The sequence below is a fragment of the Solea senegalensis genome, linkage group LG3 (genome assembly GCF_019176455.1).
Source record: "Solea senegalensis isolate Sse05_10M linkage group LG3, IFAPA_SoseM_1, whole genome shotgun sequence".
Taxonomy (NCBI): Eukaryota; Metazoa; Chordata; class Actinopteri; order Pleuronectiformes; family Soleidae; genus Solea; species Solea senegalensis.
In genome coordinates this window covers 227,579-242,985 of record NC_058023.1, presented here as the reverse complement: position 1 = coordinate 242,985, position 15,407 = coordinate 227,579, and the positions used below count along the sequence as shown (strand labels likewise).

At 46.7% G+C, this 15,407-nt stretch overlaps 1 protein-coding gene across 5 annotated transcripts in view; it reads left to right on the top strand.

Annotated features, from left to right (window-relative positions):
- LOC122765899 (membrane-associated guanylate kinase, WW and PDZ domain-containing protein 2-like) overlaps positions 1-14,878 on the top strand; it is a 45,162-nt gene extending 30,284 nt beyond the window's left edge. The window contains exons 10-21 of one of the 5 annotated variants that reach the window (XM_044020375.1): positions 3,378-3,409; positions 5,060-5,252; positions 7,160-7,198; positions 7,286-7,401; positions 7,671-7,863; positions 7,984-8,247; positions 8,636-8,821; positions 9,411-9,621; positions 10,625-10,850; positions 10,989-11,141; positions 11,541-11,679; positions 13,196-14,878. In XM_044020375.1, coding sequence (XP_043876310.1) covers positions 3,378-3,409; positions 5,060-5,252; positions 7,160-7,198; positions 7,286-7,401; positions 7,671-7,863; positions 7,984-8,247; positions 8,636-8,821; positions 9,411-9,621; positions 10,625-10,850; positions 10,989-11,141; positions 11,541-11,679; positions 13,196-13,908 — 2,465 coding nt within the window. In that variant the 3' untranslated portion in view covers positions 13,909-14,878. Of the gene's footprint in view, positions 1-3,377; positions 3,410-5,059; positions 5,253-7,159; positions 7,402-7,670; positions 7,864-7,983; positions 8,248-8,635; positions 8,822-9,410; positions 9,622-10,624; positions 10,851-10,988; positions 11,142-11,540; positions 11,680-11,872; positions 11,984-13,195 lie in introns of all 5 variants that reach the window. The other 4 variants (XM_044020377.1, XM_044020374.1, XM_044020373.1 and 1 more) reach the window with 4 other exon arrangements.
- Positions 14,879-15,407: the final 529 nt, after the last annotated feature.

Here is a 15,407-nt window from a genome sequence, read left to right as displayed (position 1 = left end):
CTCCTGCTTGGATGAGGTTTTTCAGACGTGGCTCAGCCGTGTCGTGTAACCTCCACCTTGTGTTAGTCCACTGTCCACCGTGAGCTGAGCGTCCATCCTCTCGTTCCAGCTCTGAACATTCAGTCAAACTCTCAGTTTGACTTCCTGTGAACACACACAGGCTTTCATGAAGAAAACAGCTGAGGACGTTTGTTTGTGTGGCTCACGCTCGTTCAGAGACGTTTATTTTAATGATCAACCATTTCTTTACATCAGATACCAGTGAAAAATATCCATCTATCCTCTATCTAACCCTCACTCACTAAATATGTACTTACCTACATACTTAACTCCCTCCCTCCTGTTATGTCTATTTTATGTTACTGTTGCTATAACAACAAACTCTAAACATGATGTCAAAAATGGACAGAACAAAAACACACTGGACCTCCTCGACTTGGCGTTGTCATGGACACAGAAAACAGTCACAGTGTAGAGCAGTTATATATGTATACATATACATATATACATACATATATATGTGTGTGTGTGTCTATATATATGTATATAGACACACACATATACATATATTACATTACATGTCATTTAGCAGACACTTTTATCCAAAGCGACTAACAAGGGAATTGAGTACAACCTGCCAGGGGTGGAGTTGAACTTGCGACCATGAAGTCGTTGTACACAGGGTCTTAACCACTGAGCCATTCCAACCTAGTGTGTATATATATATATATATATATATATATATATATGTGTATATATATATATATATATATATATACATATATGTATATATAGACATAACATTAGTACGTGTGTGTCGAGTTTTTCATCAATAACTCATGATTACAGTCAGGTCAGTACTTGATGCTGCTGATGCTGATGCTGATGCTGATGCTGCTGCTGCTGCTGCTGATGCTGCTGCTGCTGCTGCGGCCTCCCTGCACAGTTCTTTTTACTTCCTGCACCACAGCTCAGATTTAAGATGTGCTGAGCAGTTTAAGTGCAAACAGAGCAGAAGTTTTGCAGGTCGTTGTTAAAAGAAGACGACGCTTTTATCCTCAGAAGCCGAAGAGAAAATCAATTTCAGAAATATGATATTTAATATTTGCCGGGGAAGTGAAAAAGAAATTAGAATCTTAAAACAAATTTATAAGCTCCGACTTAATGCCTGTTTCTCCTCAAAAATATGTGCGATCGATGCATGTATTGATGTTTTTTCTTGATTTATTTACCTGATAACCTGTGGTTGGTTATTCAAAACCAAACTTTTCCATTCTTTGAATTCCAGACACTGTTTCACACTTCTGTTACATTTTAGGACAAAAACATAGAAGTACCAAAGTACCTGTTATTGGGATCAAATGTGATAACGTTACCAAGTATCCGTCCTGTTGGTAATATGTACACTGTACGTTTAAAATACAATTGCTGTCAATAATATTTCAAGATTAGATTTAAACTGTGCCAAAGAATATGCCACAATATAACACTAGCATCAACGAGCACAGCACCAGGGCAGAGACACGACTGGATTCAATACATAATGAATATGTACAATTATGTTAGTTGGTAAACTTGTTAGAACAGAACTGTGAGCGGCTCATTGTGAATTAGCAGCAGATAACATTCCAGTCAATGAACTCACATCACCTCGACAGAGACCGTGTCTGTACTCGTTATATTTAAGCATCTCTCAAATTTGTCCAGCAATGGCACTCTGTGTCATCACCAGTAATTATTGTGTCACTGTGTGTGTGTTAGCAGCTATCTGGCTACGTCAGGTCCTTAATTAGTGCCAATTCCTCATCACTCACTTGTCCTCATCATTCACCTGTCCTCATCACTCACCTGTCCTCTTCACTCACCTGTCCTCTCGTTATATTTAAGCATCTCTCAAATTTGTCCAGCAATGGCACTCTGTGTCATCACCAGTAATTATTGTGTCACTGTGTGTGTGTTAGCAGCTATCTGGCTACGTCAGGTCCTTAATTAGTGCCAATTCCTCATCACTCACTTGTCCTCATCATTCACCTGTCCTCATCACTCACCTGTCCTCTTCACTCTGCATCCTCATCATTCACCTGTCATCAACTCCACCTGTCCTCTTTGTCATTCACCTTCCTTTTCATTCACCTGTCCTCATCACTCACCTGTCCTCTTCTCACCTGTCCTCATTACTCACCTGTCCTCTTCACTCACCTGTCACTCATCACTCACCTGTCCTCATCACTCCCCTGTCCCTCATCCTCACCTGTCCTTTTCATTCACCTGTCCTCATCCACTCACCTGTCCTCATCCACTCACCTGTCCTTTTCATTTCACCTGTCCTCATCACTCACCTGTCCTCATGGCTCACCTGTGCTTTTCATTCACCTGTCCTCATCACTCACCTGTCCTCATCGCTCACCTGTGCTTTTCATTCACCTGTCGTCATCACTCACCTGTCCTCACCATGATTTGATTTTATTTTTTCATTCAGTCCAACATTTCTTTACTCAGTAACTCAGCTAAAGTAAAATGACACATTTTTTAAATGACTTTAAAAAAAAAAACTTAGACTTAAAAAACTTTCCAGCGTCGAGCAGCAAACCTCCACTTAAATAACTAACCCTCCACTGTGCTGGCTTGAACTAACTAACTAACTAACCCTTAATTAACTTCATTAACTAACCCTCCACTGTGCTGGCTGAACCTAACTCATAATTCACTTCATTAACTAACCCTCCACTGTGCTGGCTTGAACTAACTAACTAGTGCTTCATTAACTAACCTCTCCACTGTGCTGGCTTGAACTAACTAACCCTTAATTAACTTCATTAACTAACCCTCCACTGTGCTGGCTTGAACTAACTAACTCATAATTCACTTCATTAACTAACCCTCCACTGTGCTGGCTTGAACTAACTAACTAACTAACTAACTAACTAACTAACCCTTAATTGAAGCTTTGTGGAGAGATTCTAAATGATCATCTGCTCTCGTATGTCAGAATGGACTGAGTCCACCATCAGCCTGGAAACTGTACTAAAGTGTGTGGTGGTTAGCATTCAGTCTGCCAGCTTTCAGCACCACGGACAGCTCCTTTGGTTCTCTCTCGCTCTCTCTCTCTGCTCAGTCTGTCTTGCTGTCTCTCGCCCCTTCTTGATGCTGGGGTTCAGATCTTGAAAGTTAAAAAGTATTTATAAGAATGGGCAGAAGGTCAGAGGTCACAAGACATTTCCTACATAAACATGTTGCTATGGTTGTTATGGTTGTGTGTTGTTTTCATTTTCATATGACTTACAATCACCTGACCGTTCACCGTCATGTTTTATTTAAATTTCTTATCATTTTGCCATTCATCTGTTTTTATGCATACTGTGTTCTCATCATTGCAGGTCACTTTTCCACCTGGAAGAGCCAGAAACAGGTAACAAGACTGATTTTAATCACATTAATATAGATTATTACTCTGTGTCTCTTAATAAGATCCAGTCATACTCACTTCACTGATGATTCACTAACACCCTCACCTTCATGTCTGCTCAGAGGAGACAAAAAGGCGGAGTCGTAATATTTGGACGACGCTGCTTTCCGTCTGTAATACGAGAGCGTCGCCGCGGCCTTCGTTCACGTCCATTCTCACTTGTTTAACCTTTATTTCACAACATTTATCTCATTTTCCGTCTGTGAATGGACGGATGTTTGCGTCGTAACTGCTGACTTTTGCGGCGCTCGCTGGTGAAGAACTGCGACTTCCTGTTTACTTCTATGTCCATGATTATTGACAGTCTGTGCTCTGAGCATGAAAATAAATGAGTTCATCTGAGACGGACATCAGAGCTGCACAGACGTCTGATTGTGGCCCTGACGGCGTTCTCACCAAGCTGATATTTATTCTCGCCGGTAATTCCGGGCGTCAGAGTGTTGCCACGTGCCGCCTGGCGTGGGCTCTCTCGGGATCCATCGCTCGCGTCAGCCAGCGTCTTGTGGTCGTGCTTCTCGAGGCTGTGACTGACTGTTGTCACCTCACAGACGTGTGTTTGTCGACGCGTCGCCTTTTCTGTCGATTCTCAACAAACCTGAATCTCCTCTTTAACGTTGATGTTTCCTGAGCTAAAGGCTCGTTCCTCACACTAACCTCACTAACTCCCCATCTGTCCAGCTGCAGTCGACTGTCCACTAAACCCAGTCCTGGACAGTGATGGTCCAGTCAGAGCCTAGCAACCGTAACTAGGCACGACAGCGCGAGGCTCTGCATCAACACGTGTTAGCGTTTGCTTGACAATGTCACATTTGGCTCAGTTTTGGTTATTTCTTATCCTTTAATCCCAAAAAAGGATCCCGAGCAAAGTCCAAAAACAACTCTTCTCCATCTTTAATGGATCATCAGCTGGTGAGAAGCGTCTGTGCGAGTGCGTCGTCTTACGTCTGAGAGACAAACATTCATTTAATCGAAGCATCGATCATTCATGTGGTAAATCAGAAGAGACGCAGAGTCAGGGCTGTGAAAAAACACTTCAATCTATTTCCTGTGTCTTTCCTTCGTCTTTCCTGCGTCTTTCGTTCATCGTTCCTGCGTCTTTCCTTCATCTTTCGTCTGCCGTCTTTCCCATCTTTCCCTGCGTCTTTCCTTCGCCGTTCCTGAGTCTTTCCTTCATCTTTCCTTCGTCTTTGCTTCATCTTTCCTGCGTCTTTCCTTCATCGTTCCTGAGTCTCCTTCATCTTTCGTCTTTCCTTACGTCTTTTTCCGTCTTTCCTGCGCGTCTTTCCTTCTTCTTTCCTTCTTCTTTCCTTCTTCTTTGCTTCGTCTTTCCTGCGTCTTTCCTTCATCTTTCCTTCGTCTTTCCTTCATCTTTCCTTCATCTTTCCTGCGTCCTCGCTGGCTGCCACGTCTTCTGAAAGAGCAGAGTCCTGAGTCCTTGTGAAGTCAGGTGAACAAGAAACTGGACTACAGGCTTAGCGAACAGTCAAAACTCACTCACACTAACTCTAACGCTTGAGTTTGTTGTCATGGCGACGGCTCACACACACACACACACACACAGATGCTGACTGGTGGTGCCGCTGTGCTTCACAGGTGCTGGAGCAGTGGGAGTTGCAGCAGGGCCAGAGCAGCCTGTCGGCCCCCATTGTCGCGCACAGCGCCCCCTTCCCAACACAGCGTCTTCCCGGGGCCTCGGTCCCAGACTCGGCCTGCGAGGCCTCGGCCCCGGCTAAACCCGACCCCTTTGACCTTTTCGAGAAGGCCAGGTGTATCTATGAGAGTAGGCGTAAGTACCGGAGGTCCGAGTGACTCGTCAATAAAAGAAAACGATGAGTGTTCCACGGGAAACTTGACATCTCACATTTCCTGCTTTCAGTGCCACACACACATGAATGGGAAACGGTCCTAACCCCGCCCACTTTGGTCGTCAAACTTTAACGCAGAGACGTGGTTGAAACTTTAAACGAATTTTCTCACCTGAATCAAAGTTTTGACACAGTTTAAGTTTTGTCATTTTTTAGTCTGAGTGTCCGTGAAAATAATCTCAAAAATCTCTAAAAGAACTCTTCTTCTTCTTCTCTGTGTGTTGTTGTCGTTTAAAATCCACCTCACATTCACTCCCATGTTTTTAAACATGAAGACGAGGGTGAAGTTTAAACTGTGGTCAGTTCACACAGACATAAATGTGGGAGTGGCTTATTATTCTAATAATAGAACTAGATCATACAGAAGGGTTCGGGTTTACTTACCTTATTAGCATGAAGGTAAAAACATTTTAATCATTCATCATTTCTCCTCTGAACAGCAGCTCTTCACTCTTCAGTGAGAGTCTGTGACCTTCACCTTGATTTTTAGAAGAATCAGAAAACAGCAGTGACTGAAGAAGTCTTTCTTTCTTAGTTTGTTCTTACCTTTGATCGATCAGTGATTATGTTCACAGTGGATTCACTTTTCTGTCGTGTCACTCGTGGCCTTGTGTGTGTGTGTGTGTTGTGATTATCACCCCGTGGTCACCGGCAGCTCAGTCTCTTCTCAGAAATGTGTATGCGTGTGTGGTTTCCACGGTAACGTCTGCAGTCCTGACGAGTCCCGGCGGAGCGTCGCTGGCTGTGATTAAAACGCTCACTCTGGAATCTGTTTTTCATCTCTCGTCATCTCTCGTCTGCACTCCAGCATCTTTTTTCTGCGTCGCCATCGTCGTCGTCGTCGAGGGAAGACTCTGATTACAGATTAACGCTCACCGTCCCGTCTCATGCAGTAAAGAAGGAACTGTATTATCACACGCTGTGAGCACTTCATGACTTTTATAGATGACGCTGAACATTCATGCTGAGATATTTGTTCTTCACTGTGTGTGTGTGTGTTTGCGTGTGTTTGTGTGCGAGTGTGTGTGTGCGTGTGCATGTGTGTGTGTTCACTGCCTCTGCACCTGGTGAGCGCAGGGTTTTTTTGTCTGTTCTGTTTCTGTGGTGGAAATGCCGTGATGGTAGTTTTAAGACATTAACTCTTAGATGTACCTTTAAAAGCTTTATGTTGACACACTTAGAGCAACAAAATGTGTTCATTAAAAACTGTTTTTATTTGAAACCAATGTCAGTCCATCCAGTCCCATACAAGTCAAATATTAATGACTTTTTAAAAATGTAATCCTGGTCTTAAAAAAAAAAAACAATGATTGAATTAATTTTATTATACTTCATGCAAACTGGATTATTTTTGGTTGGATTATTGCTGCCTGGCTTTGTGAAAGATTAACAGATTTATTTTTTATACATATCAATACATTAACACATTTTAAAGAGTTTCATTGAGGACATTTTTGTGCGTAAGGTGTGTTAGTGTGAGTATTTTAGTTATTGTTGTTTACAATCGACTAAAGATAAAAATAAAAAACAAAAACTCAAAAATGCACAACCTGAATAAAATATTCTAGAAATTAAAACCAAAAACACAAAAATGTGTCCAGGTGACGAGTTTAAGGGTTAAAGGATAACGTTCTATTTTCATGTTGGTGTCACTGTCGCGTCAATCACATGATTTTTGAGACATTTGGTGTTTTGCGATCTCGACTGAAAGAGCGACAGCGTTTCATCTCTGTGGTCGTGAGGACGTGATCATGCTTCCTCGAACGTGGACACACAGATTCTGGTGTCAAAGTGTCCCAAACCATGTTTGATTTCTTTTCTCACGCAGAACCTGGACCAAGGACGGTTTTTCCTGCCGACTCCACAGGTAACGACAGAGTGGACGCGTCAGCTTTAGAAACGCAGACTGTGCCTGAGCTCGTCAACAGGACTCTCCTGGTCTCGCTGTCTTCAGGAGCTGAGTTCCAGGACATCGAGGTCCACCTGCGCAGACAGAAGTCCGGGTTCGGTTTCCGTGTGCTGGGCGGAGACGAGGCCGGGCAGCCTGTGAGTCCGGAGGCGCGTGAGAAGGCTCGTATGGCGATGGGCGTGGAACCCTGTCATTTTCTCCTCTCTAACACACACACACACACACACACACACACACACTGTGTACACCTAACCCTTAACCTTTGACCCCTGAGCGAGTGATGGCTCTGACTGCTTTGGTGTGTTTTGCTTTTTTCTGTTAAAGTAACAAAGCTGATTATTGATCATAATAACCACCAATAACAAACACGCTTCACGTGACCGCCGCCGCATCACTTCCTGTTTGTAACGCTCCGCGCGTCTGATCTCAGATCCTGATCGGAGCGATCATCGAGAAGAGTCCGGCCGACCTCGACGGGCGACTGCGACCCGGCGATGAGCTGCTGTTCGTGGACGGAATCCCGGTGATGGGGAAGCCGCACCGCTACGTCATCGACCTGATGCACGGCGCCGCTCGCCACGGGCAGGTCAACCTGGTCATTAGGAGGAGGACACCGGCGGCAGGTGAGAGGGCGGGGCCCACTCTACTTCCCTTCCTTTCCTTTTTGAAGTTTCAAAATCAAAGTGTTGATAAAAATGTTTTTCTAAATAAATGCACAAGCTCAGCTCTCTTTCCTCCCTCAGCCGACTCCTGTCCGCAGAACGGCCGCAGCCCTGGCTCCGCCTCCACGCAGCACAGCTCGCCGCGCAGCGACTTCACCTACTGCAACAGCACCAGCGCCGCGCCGCCGGCCAACGCCTGCGCGGGCAACGCTGCCGCCTCCTCAGACGGCACGTCGACGCCCAACACTCAGCCAAGCGATGTCGTCATCAACCGTAAAGAGAGCGAAGGCTTCGGTTTCGTCATCATCAGTTCACTCAACCGGCCTGAGGCGGCCGCCGCTAGCTGTGAGTCCACCGTCACACACACACTCATCAGCGACCTTTCACACACACAATGACATACCAATGACATCACCGTAATCTGTGACTGGGAATAATCTGTGACTGACGAGTGCGAGGCCAAGAAAAGGCCACCGCTCATTAAAACACACACACACACACACACACACACACACACACATCTGTGCTGTGCTGCCACGAGCATGAGCACATCACACACACACACACACACACACACACACGTCTTACATAAGACTGGGGTGAACCACAAAATGAGAGACACTCAGTCAGAGAGTGAGAGCTGCACGAGAACACACTCTGCTGCTGCTGCTGCTGCTGCTGCTGCTGTCGCTGCTGCGTTCACTTCCTCACCTGTGTGACTCCTCCCCCTCAGCTGTGCCGCACAAGATCGGACGCATCATCGAGGGCAGCCCGGCCGACCGCTGCGGGAAGCTGAAGGTGGGCGACAGGATCCTGGCGGTGAACGCTCAGTCCATCGTCAACATGCCGCACGCCGACATCGTCAAGCTGATCAAGGACGCCGGCCTCAGCGTGACCCTGAGGATCATCCCACAGGAAGGTGAGACAACGCGGGGACAGGGTTTCAGGCCGCCGTCAGCGTCCGTCACAGTCTCCTGATGTTATCAGCTGACATCATTTCTTCTGATTTCTTTCTTCACGTGTTTATTTATATGAAGAGAGAGCGGCGGCAGTTTAAAGTTTGGAGACGCTTCATGTTTCACACTCTTCCTCTTCTTCTTCTTCACCGTCACTCGTGGCAAAACCAACAGCTGAGAAATAAAGAACGTAAAGACAAAAGAAAACAGTGTGGGAACAAAATGCTAACTTCCTGGGTTTATTTAACTGCAAACACTGAGACGTAGACGTCACGTCACGTGTTTCCTTTGCATTCAACTTCACCAAAAATATGCTTTTGCGTCATTTCTGTGAATAATTATTGTAATAATCGTCACAGTGGTGATTATATCACTGTTCTTCAGGAACAATTTAGAGAATGATAATCTCTGTAATCTCACCGAGCAGCTCCGCCCTCTGACGCACACTTCATGTCATTGATGAGTATTTTGTGCACACGTCTGAGGCGCCGTCGTCAGAGAGCGATCGCCGTCTCCTCCTCACAGCTGACACTTGTCCTTGTTGATGTGCAGAGATCAGTAATCCTCCGTCAGCTCCCAGCTCAGAGAAGCACAGTCCTGTGACGCAGCAGCACAGCCCCGCCCCCGCCGCCACCGCCGCCACCACGCAGCCCAACACGACCACGGAGCCAAACTCGTCCGTCAGTCAACCCAACACTGTCCATCAGAGTCCTGCGACGCAGACGCCCGCCCCCCCGCCTCAAACCTACACCCACGAGAGCAGGTAAAACACTCACGTCCTGTTTCTGTCGCATATTTGCAGCTCTGTCAAGAGTTCTTATACAGAGGACACTGTGAGTGAGCGAGTGAGTGAGTGAGTGAGTGAGTGAGTGAGTGAGTGAGTGAGTGAGTGAGTGAGTGAGTGAGTGAGTGAGCGAGCGAGCGAGTGAGCGAGTGAGTGAGTGACACACACAGTCAGGTCTCAGCCGCTATCAGCGTGTTGTAAACCTCGCTTCACTCTCGTTGAACGACGTCTCTATTGGCGTCACTCTCCGATTCAAGGCACGGCAACTTTATTAGCACAGCACTGTTCTTACAGAGCGCTTTACAAGGCCACAGAACTTTTTCCCCGTCGACATCCGACAAAATAATCACAAATATCTGACGTTTATAATCCGACAAACGTTAGATACCATTGAGACGGACAGCGCGTCCAGAACTCAGTAGCCAATCGGCGGGCAGCTTCCTAAGCCCCGCCCCTGGATCAGAATAACAAACAAAAAACCACAACACAAAGAACGCGTGAGGGAGCGCAAACAAAAAAGTGTGTTTTTAAACATTTTTGAACCGTTAAATGTTTTATTTGTAATTTGTGTATTTTTGATAAAATATCGACACAAATCTTGTGAGTAATGACTGACAACTCTTTGCCCCGCCTCCCCAACGACCTATGAACTCAAGTCGTAAATGATGATTGGTCGCGTTTCCCGAACAAGAACAATAATCCACGTCACTGGGATTGATAATCTGACATGTCTGATCCCGACCTCTGTAATCTGACCTTTACTGTTTGTTTTACATAAATTATATTTGTCTCCTTTAACCAAATGTTTTTGTTCTTTTCATCTCATAGAGATGTATTTTATTTTATGTATTTATTCACTTCTTTGTTTTTTATTCTGTCTCTTACAAATTAAACGTCTGATGAGGATTGTTGTTGTTGTTGTGTGTTGTTGTTGTTGTTTTCCTCATAAATCAAGTCTGACTGAAAAAGACCGGTGCATCAGTTACAGGTCAGAGGTGAAGGCGAGGCAGGACGTGAAACCAGACATCCGACAGCCGCCGTTCACAGATTACCGACAGCCGCCGGTGGATTACCGTCACCCGCCTGTGGCCGACTACCGGCAGCCGCCGACGCTGGACTACAGACACCCGCCGCTGCTCGACTACAGACCGATCACCGGCGACGGCAGACAGTTCAACATCCCAGAATACAGGATGCCTCCAGTTCAAGTAAGAAGGTTTTTATTAATATTAATATATTAAACTTTCCCACAGCTATTTTCATAAATCCACGTGAACTTTATATTAGATTTGATTAGATAAGTGCGTTGATGTTTAATAAGGCCGTGTGCTCCTCGTCCGTCGCAGCTCACGCAAGACTTTGACTTCTTCACCGTGGAGCTGGAGAAAAGTGTGAAGGGCTTCGGTTTCAGCATCCGCGGAGGACGAGAGTACAAGATGGACCTGTTTGTCCTGCGGCTGGCGGAGGACGGACCAGCCATTCGCAACGGGAGGATGAGGGTGAGTCTGTCTGATTGTTATCAAATAACTGAAGTCTTTAATTCTCCTCGCGGACGCCCTGAAATTCATTTCTCTACAATTTTGAAAGAAAAAAGTATCATTTCTACTGGAAGGTTTGAACTGTAATCCTAATCCTAGTCTGGCGACATCTGATCCTGCGAGACCCCGCTTCTTTTAAGGAGGATAAGCATTTAATCAGGAGGAGTTTCTGACATTCCTGACGTTCCTGACGCTCCTGGTGTTCCTGACGCTCCTGACACTCCTGGTGTTCCTGACGCACCTGACGCTCCTGACGTTCCTGACGCTCCTGGTGTTCCTGACATTACTGACACTCCTCGTGTTCCTGACGCTCCTGACGTTCCTGACGCTCTTGACGTTCCTGTCTCCTCTCGCCTCCAGGTTGGAGATCAGATCATTGAGATCAATGGAGAGAGCACCCGGGACATGACTCACTCCAGGGCCATCGAGCTGATCAAGTCGGGAGGGCGGCGTGTGCGTCTCCTGCTGAAGAGAGGAACGGGGCAGGTCCCAGAGTACGGTAAGCGTCGGAACCTTCCACATCGTCTTCTTACGTGGTTCTAAGTCGCAGGTTCTTTTCCTCGTCGCTGTCTTTTCCAGAATTAACTCATGAACACGACTGTGGCATGCACCTGTTTTATCTCTTCTGTCTCCACTAACACTCGTTTATCTTCTGTCCATTTCAGTGATCTGTCACTAATTGATTGGTCTAGGTTGTTACTTCCCCTTCTATAGGAATGGTATCTTCCAGTCTCTCCATGTGCATGAAAAGTGACAAGCATGGCTCCCCCTATTTCTTCCTAATGGGCCACTCTAAAGACACGGTTTGTGACCGCACGAATGTTTTCTTCTCTCTCTTGTTCTTTGCCGTGCTGTGGTTTTTTTGTGTTTGTGTTTTGTGCGTTGTTGTTGTTGTTGTTGTTGTTGTGACCACGTCCTCTCAGAGATGCTCTCCACATGCGTCTGGTGGGTTAGTGTTACGTGGTTAGAGAACGTCGCTCTCCTCGATCTCCAGCCTCGCAGATTCAGTGACTTGAGTGTTTTGCCGTCCATCAGCAGCAGGACACGGACCTCAAATATCACGGTCGCTTATTAACCCTCTGGTTTTTGGGATCGTTCTCCAGAGGAAGTCGTTTACAGGATCCTCAGTGACCTTTGGCCTCGTCGGTTAAACACAGCGTTTGCAAACTCAGCGCTTCATCACTCGTAGTTCACCGGCACTTTATTTGCATCGTGGAAGGTGAAGTGTGGGCCATTTAGAACATTAGCATAACAATAATCAAGGGAGCTGTAGTTGTTGTTGATGACATGAACACACACACACATACAGGCGGCTGTGTGCATGTGCATGACTGTGACTGTGTGTGAGCTTCTGGGCTTTTGTTTAGCATGAGATCTGCACTGTATCAAAGACTCTCGTCTTCTCAGGACGTGTGCCGCTTTGTGTCTCGCGCCCCCAAGCTTTTCATTCACACTAAAGCTCCGCCCTGTTGGCCATTTCATTAAACCCGTTTTCGAATTTCCGCCGAGGTTTTAGATTTAGGTCTGAGGCTTTGAAGACCACAGGAGTCTGTGACTGTGACGCTCTTAGTCTGGAACGATTGCCATTGGTGTTTGGTTTGCCGTTGGTTTGCCGTTGGTTTGTCGTTGGTTTGTCGTTGGTTAACCATTGGTTTACCGTTGGTTTTACCGTTAGTTTTACCATTGGTGTTTGGTTTGTTGTTGGTTTGCCGTTGGTTTGTTTTGGTTTGCCGTTGGTTTGCTGTTGGTTTGCCATTGGTTTTACCGTTGGTTTTGCCGTTGGTTTACCATTGGTGTTTGGTTGCCGTTGGTTTGCCGTTGGTTTGTTTTTGGTTTGCGTTGGTTTGCTGTTGGTTTGCCATTGGTTTTGCCGTTGGTTTGTTGTTGGTTTGCCGTTGGTTTTGGTTTTGCCCGTTGGTTTGCCGTTGGTTTGCCGTTGGTTTGCCGTGGCATGCTCTGCTTTGAACTCGACTTTGTCTCTGTGTTGTTTCTGACTGTGTGCTCGTGTGTTCCAGACAATCCTGCCCCATGGGATGCTCGCCCTTCAGCCTCCCCAAGCCTGTCGGAAGTAGCTCCTCCCGTCGACAGCCTTTCCATGCCATCGCCGTCATCTCATCTGGCCCCGCCCCCTGACCCGCCTCACCTGCTGCCTCTGGACGTCCCTTGGGACGCGGTGCCGCGAGACAGCAGGACGGAGCGTGCCAAGAGCCCCCAGAAGGTGGAGCTGCTAAATGTAGATCCCATCAGCCGGAGGAGGAGAAGCTGCAGAGTGAAGCAAGAGGGTGGCAGGTCCACTCACCAGGGGCACAGGGTGCAGCCCACGACTGAGGGGGGTGGGGGCAAGGACGGGCAGAGTGGGGAGCCCAAACTCTCCAGGAGCACCAGAGGGAGGTCCAAGGAGAGACATCCAGGGGACAGCAGAGAATCCAACCATTCTCCAAGCTGCTCCAAGCTCCTGCACACCAACGGAAACAGCAGGGAAGACACGGAGCGTAAGTTCGGGGGCTGGCAGCAGCAGCAGGAGCCCGAGCAGAGGAAAGCCAAGGCCAGGGAACTGGACCTGGACCTGGGCCTGGGAGAGAGTCGGCCTAGCCTGCCCAACAAGAGCACCAGCGGCAGCAGCGTACCAGGGAGGAAGGCCACGGTCTCTCCCGGTCCCTGGAAGATCCCCGGATCTGACAAGCTGCCCAGCTCACTGCGCACAGGCGCGTCCACCCTGAGCAGATAACGCCGCCGCAGCTCCCTGTGCTCCTTTAGCTCCCTGTGCTCCTTTAGCTCCTCCTCATTCTCCCAAGGACGAGTGTCAGAACCTCGGGGGGGGTGTGGTCTGGACCTCGTGCTTTTAGAATTTTATTTATGATACTGTACTCTAAATTATTTTGAGAAATATTTGACACCCACCACCTTAAGAACTGGTTAATCATCCACTTTTTTGAGGAACAAAAAAATGGAAGCGCAGTAGAATGTGTGAGTGCTTTGTGACGGAGGATAAAACTCTTTGGGGACAAACATGCAAATACAACAACGACAGGAACCAACCAGCTGTCCATGTTGGACTTTTTTATATATATATCTACAGAACGTAGTCTATTTTATGAAAAAGGAATGTTACAAAAAAGAAGGTTTGCCTGTTTTTGACGAGAGCGAATGGAACAAAGAGATCGACAGAACTTTGCCTTAACAGAGACTGTGTGGGCCTCAATCTGTCAGTCATAGATATATTATAACCAGTATGAATATGTGGGATCATTTTGTAAATAAGAGAAAACACAATCTTATGGAGATTCCAGTCCTTGTTGGAAAAGTGAGCAGAGCAGAACCACATCGGCGTCGCCCTCCTCCTCCTCTCCTGTGACTGCAGGTTAGGGTTCAGCTGCCCGACCGTAACCCGACCTCAACCTCGGCCCGACCTCGACCCGACCCGACCGCGGCCCGACCGCAACCCGACCGCAACCCGACAGCAACCCGACCGCGGCCTGACTCCTGCTCCGTCGGTTCAGTCGTTTCTTTTCTCATTTTTCTGCTTTGCGAACAAAGCACTCCACAAGCGGCGGCGGTGGTGATGGTGTCCATGGTGACGCTGAGAGAGGGAGCTCGGCTACATTTATGGAGCTGGAGTGATAGTGACCCGGGGCAGAGTGCCTTAGACTGACAAAGGTTTATCTAAAAAAAAAAAAAAAACACTTTAGAGTTTAAAACAGGCTGCTAAACAAACACCAACTTTACACACATATATAAATAATAAAGTATTTTTTACACACATGTGAAATATAATAATTGTTTCACTCGGTTTATAAGAAAACGAGTTCCATGAGGTTTCACACAAATCATGATGCTTTTCTGACACTTTCCATGTCATCGATGACTGCAGAGACTTTCATCTGAACCAAATCGTCCGCTCATCTCACGCCTGAACGTCGGTCTGCTGTTTGGTGTGATTGTGTCTTCACTGCACGTTGTTCCACACCAAAGCTCCCGCTACCTTTCTGTTTTCTCTAGCTTTCACACTTTAACGTTATTTACACGCCACATTTTCAGGTTTCTCAGTTTCTCACGCGACAGCTTCATTTCTGGACGGCGACTGAAGTTGTTAGCTAGCGGGCTAAAACTCCATGACGAGCTAATTAAGCTAATGTTGGTTAAAAACTCCAGTGTCGGAAGAATCTCATAAAAAGACTCCTCAAATCAAAAAGGATGTGAGTTCAAGATGTGAGTCATAGTAAAAAT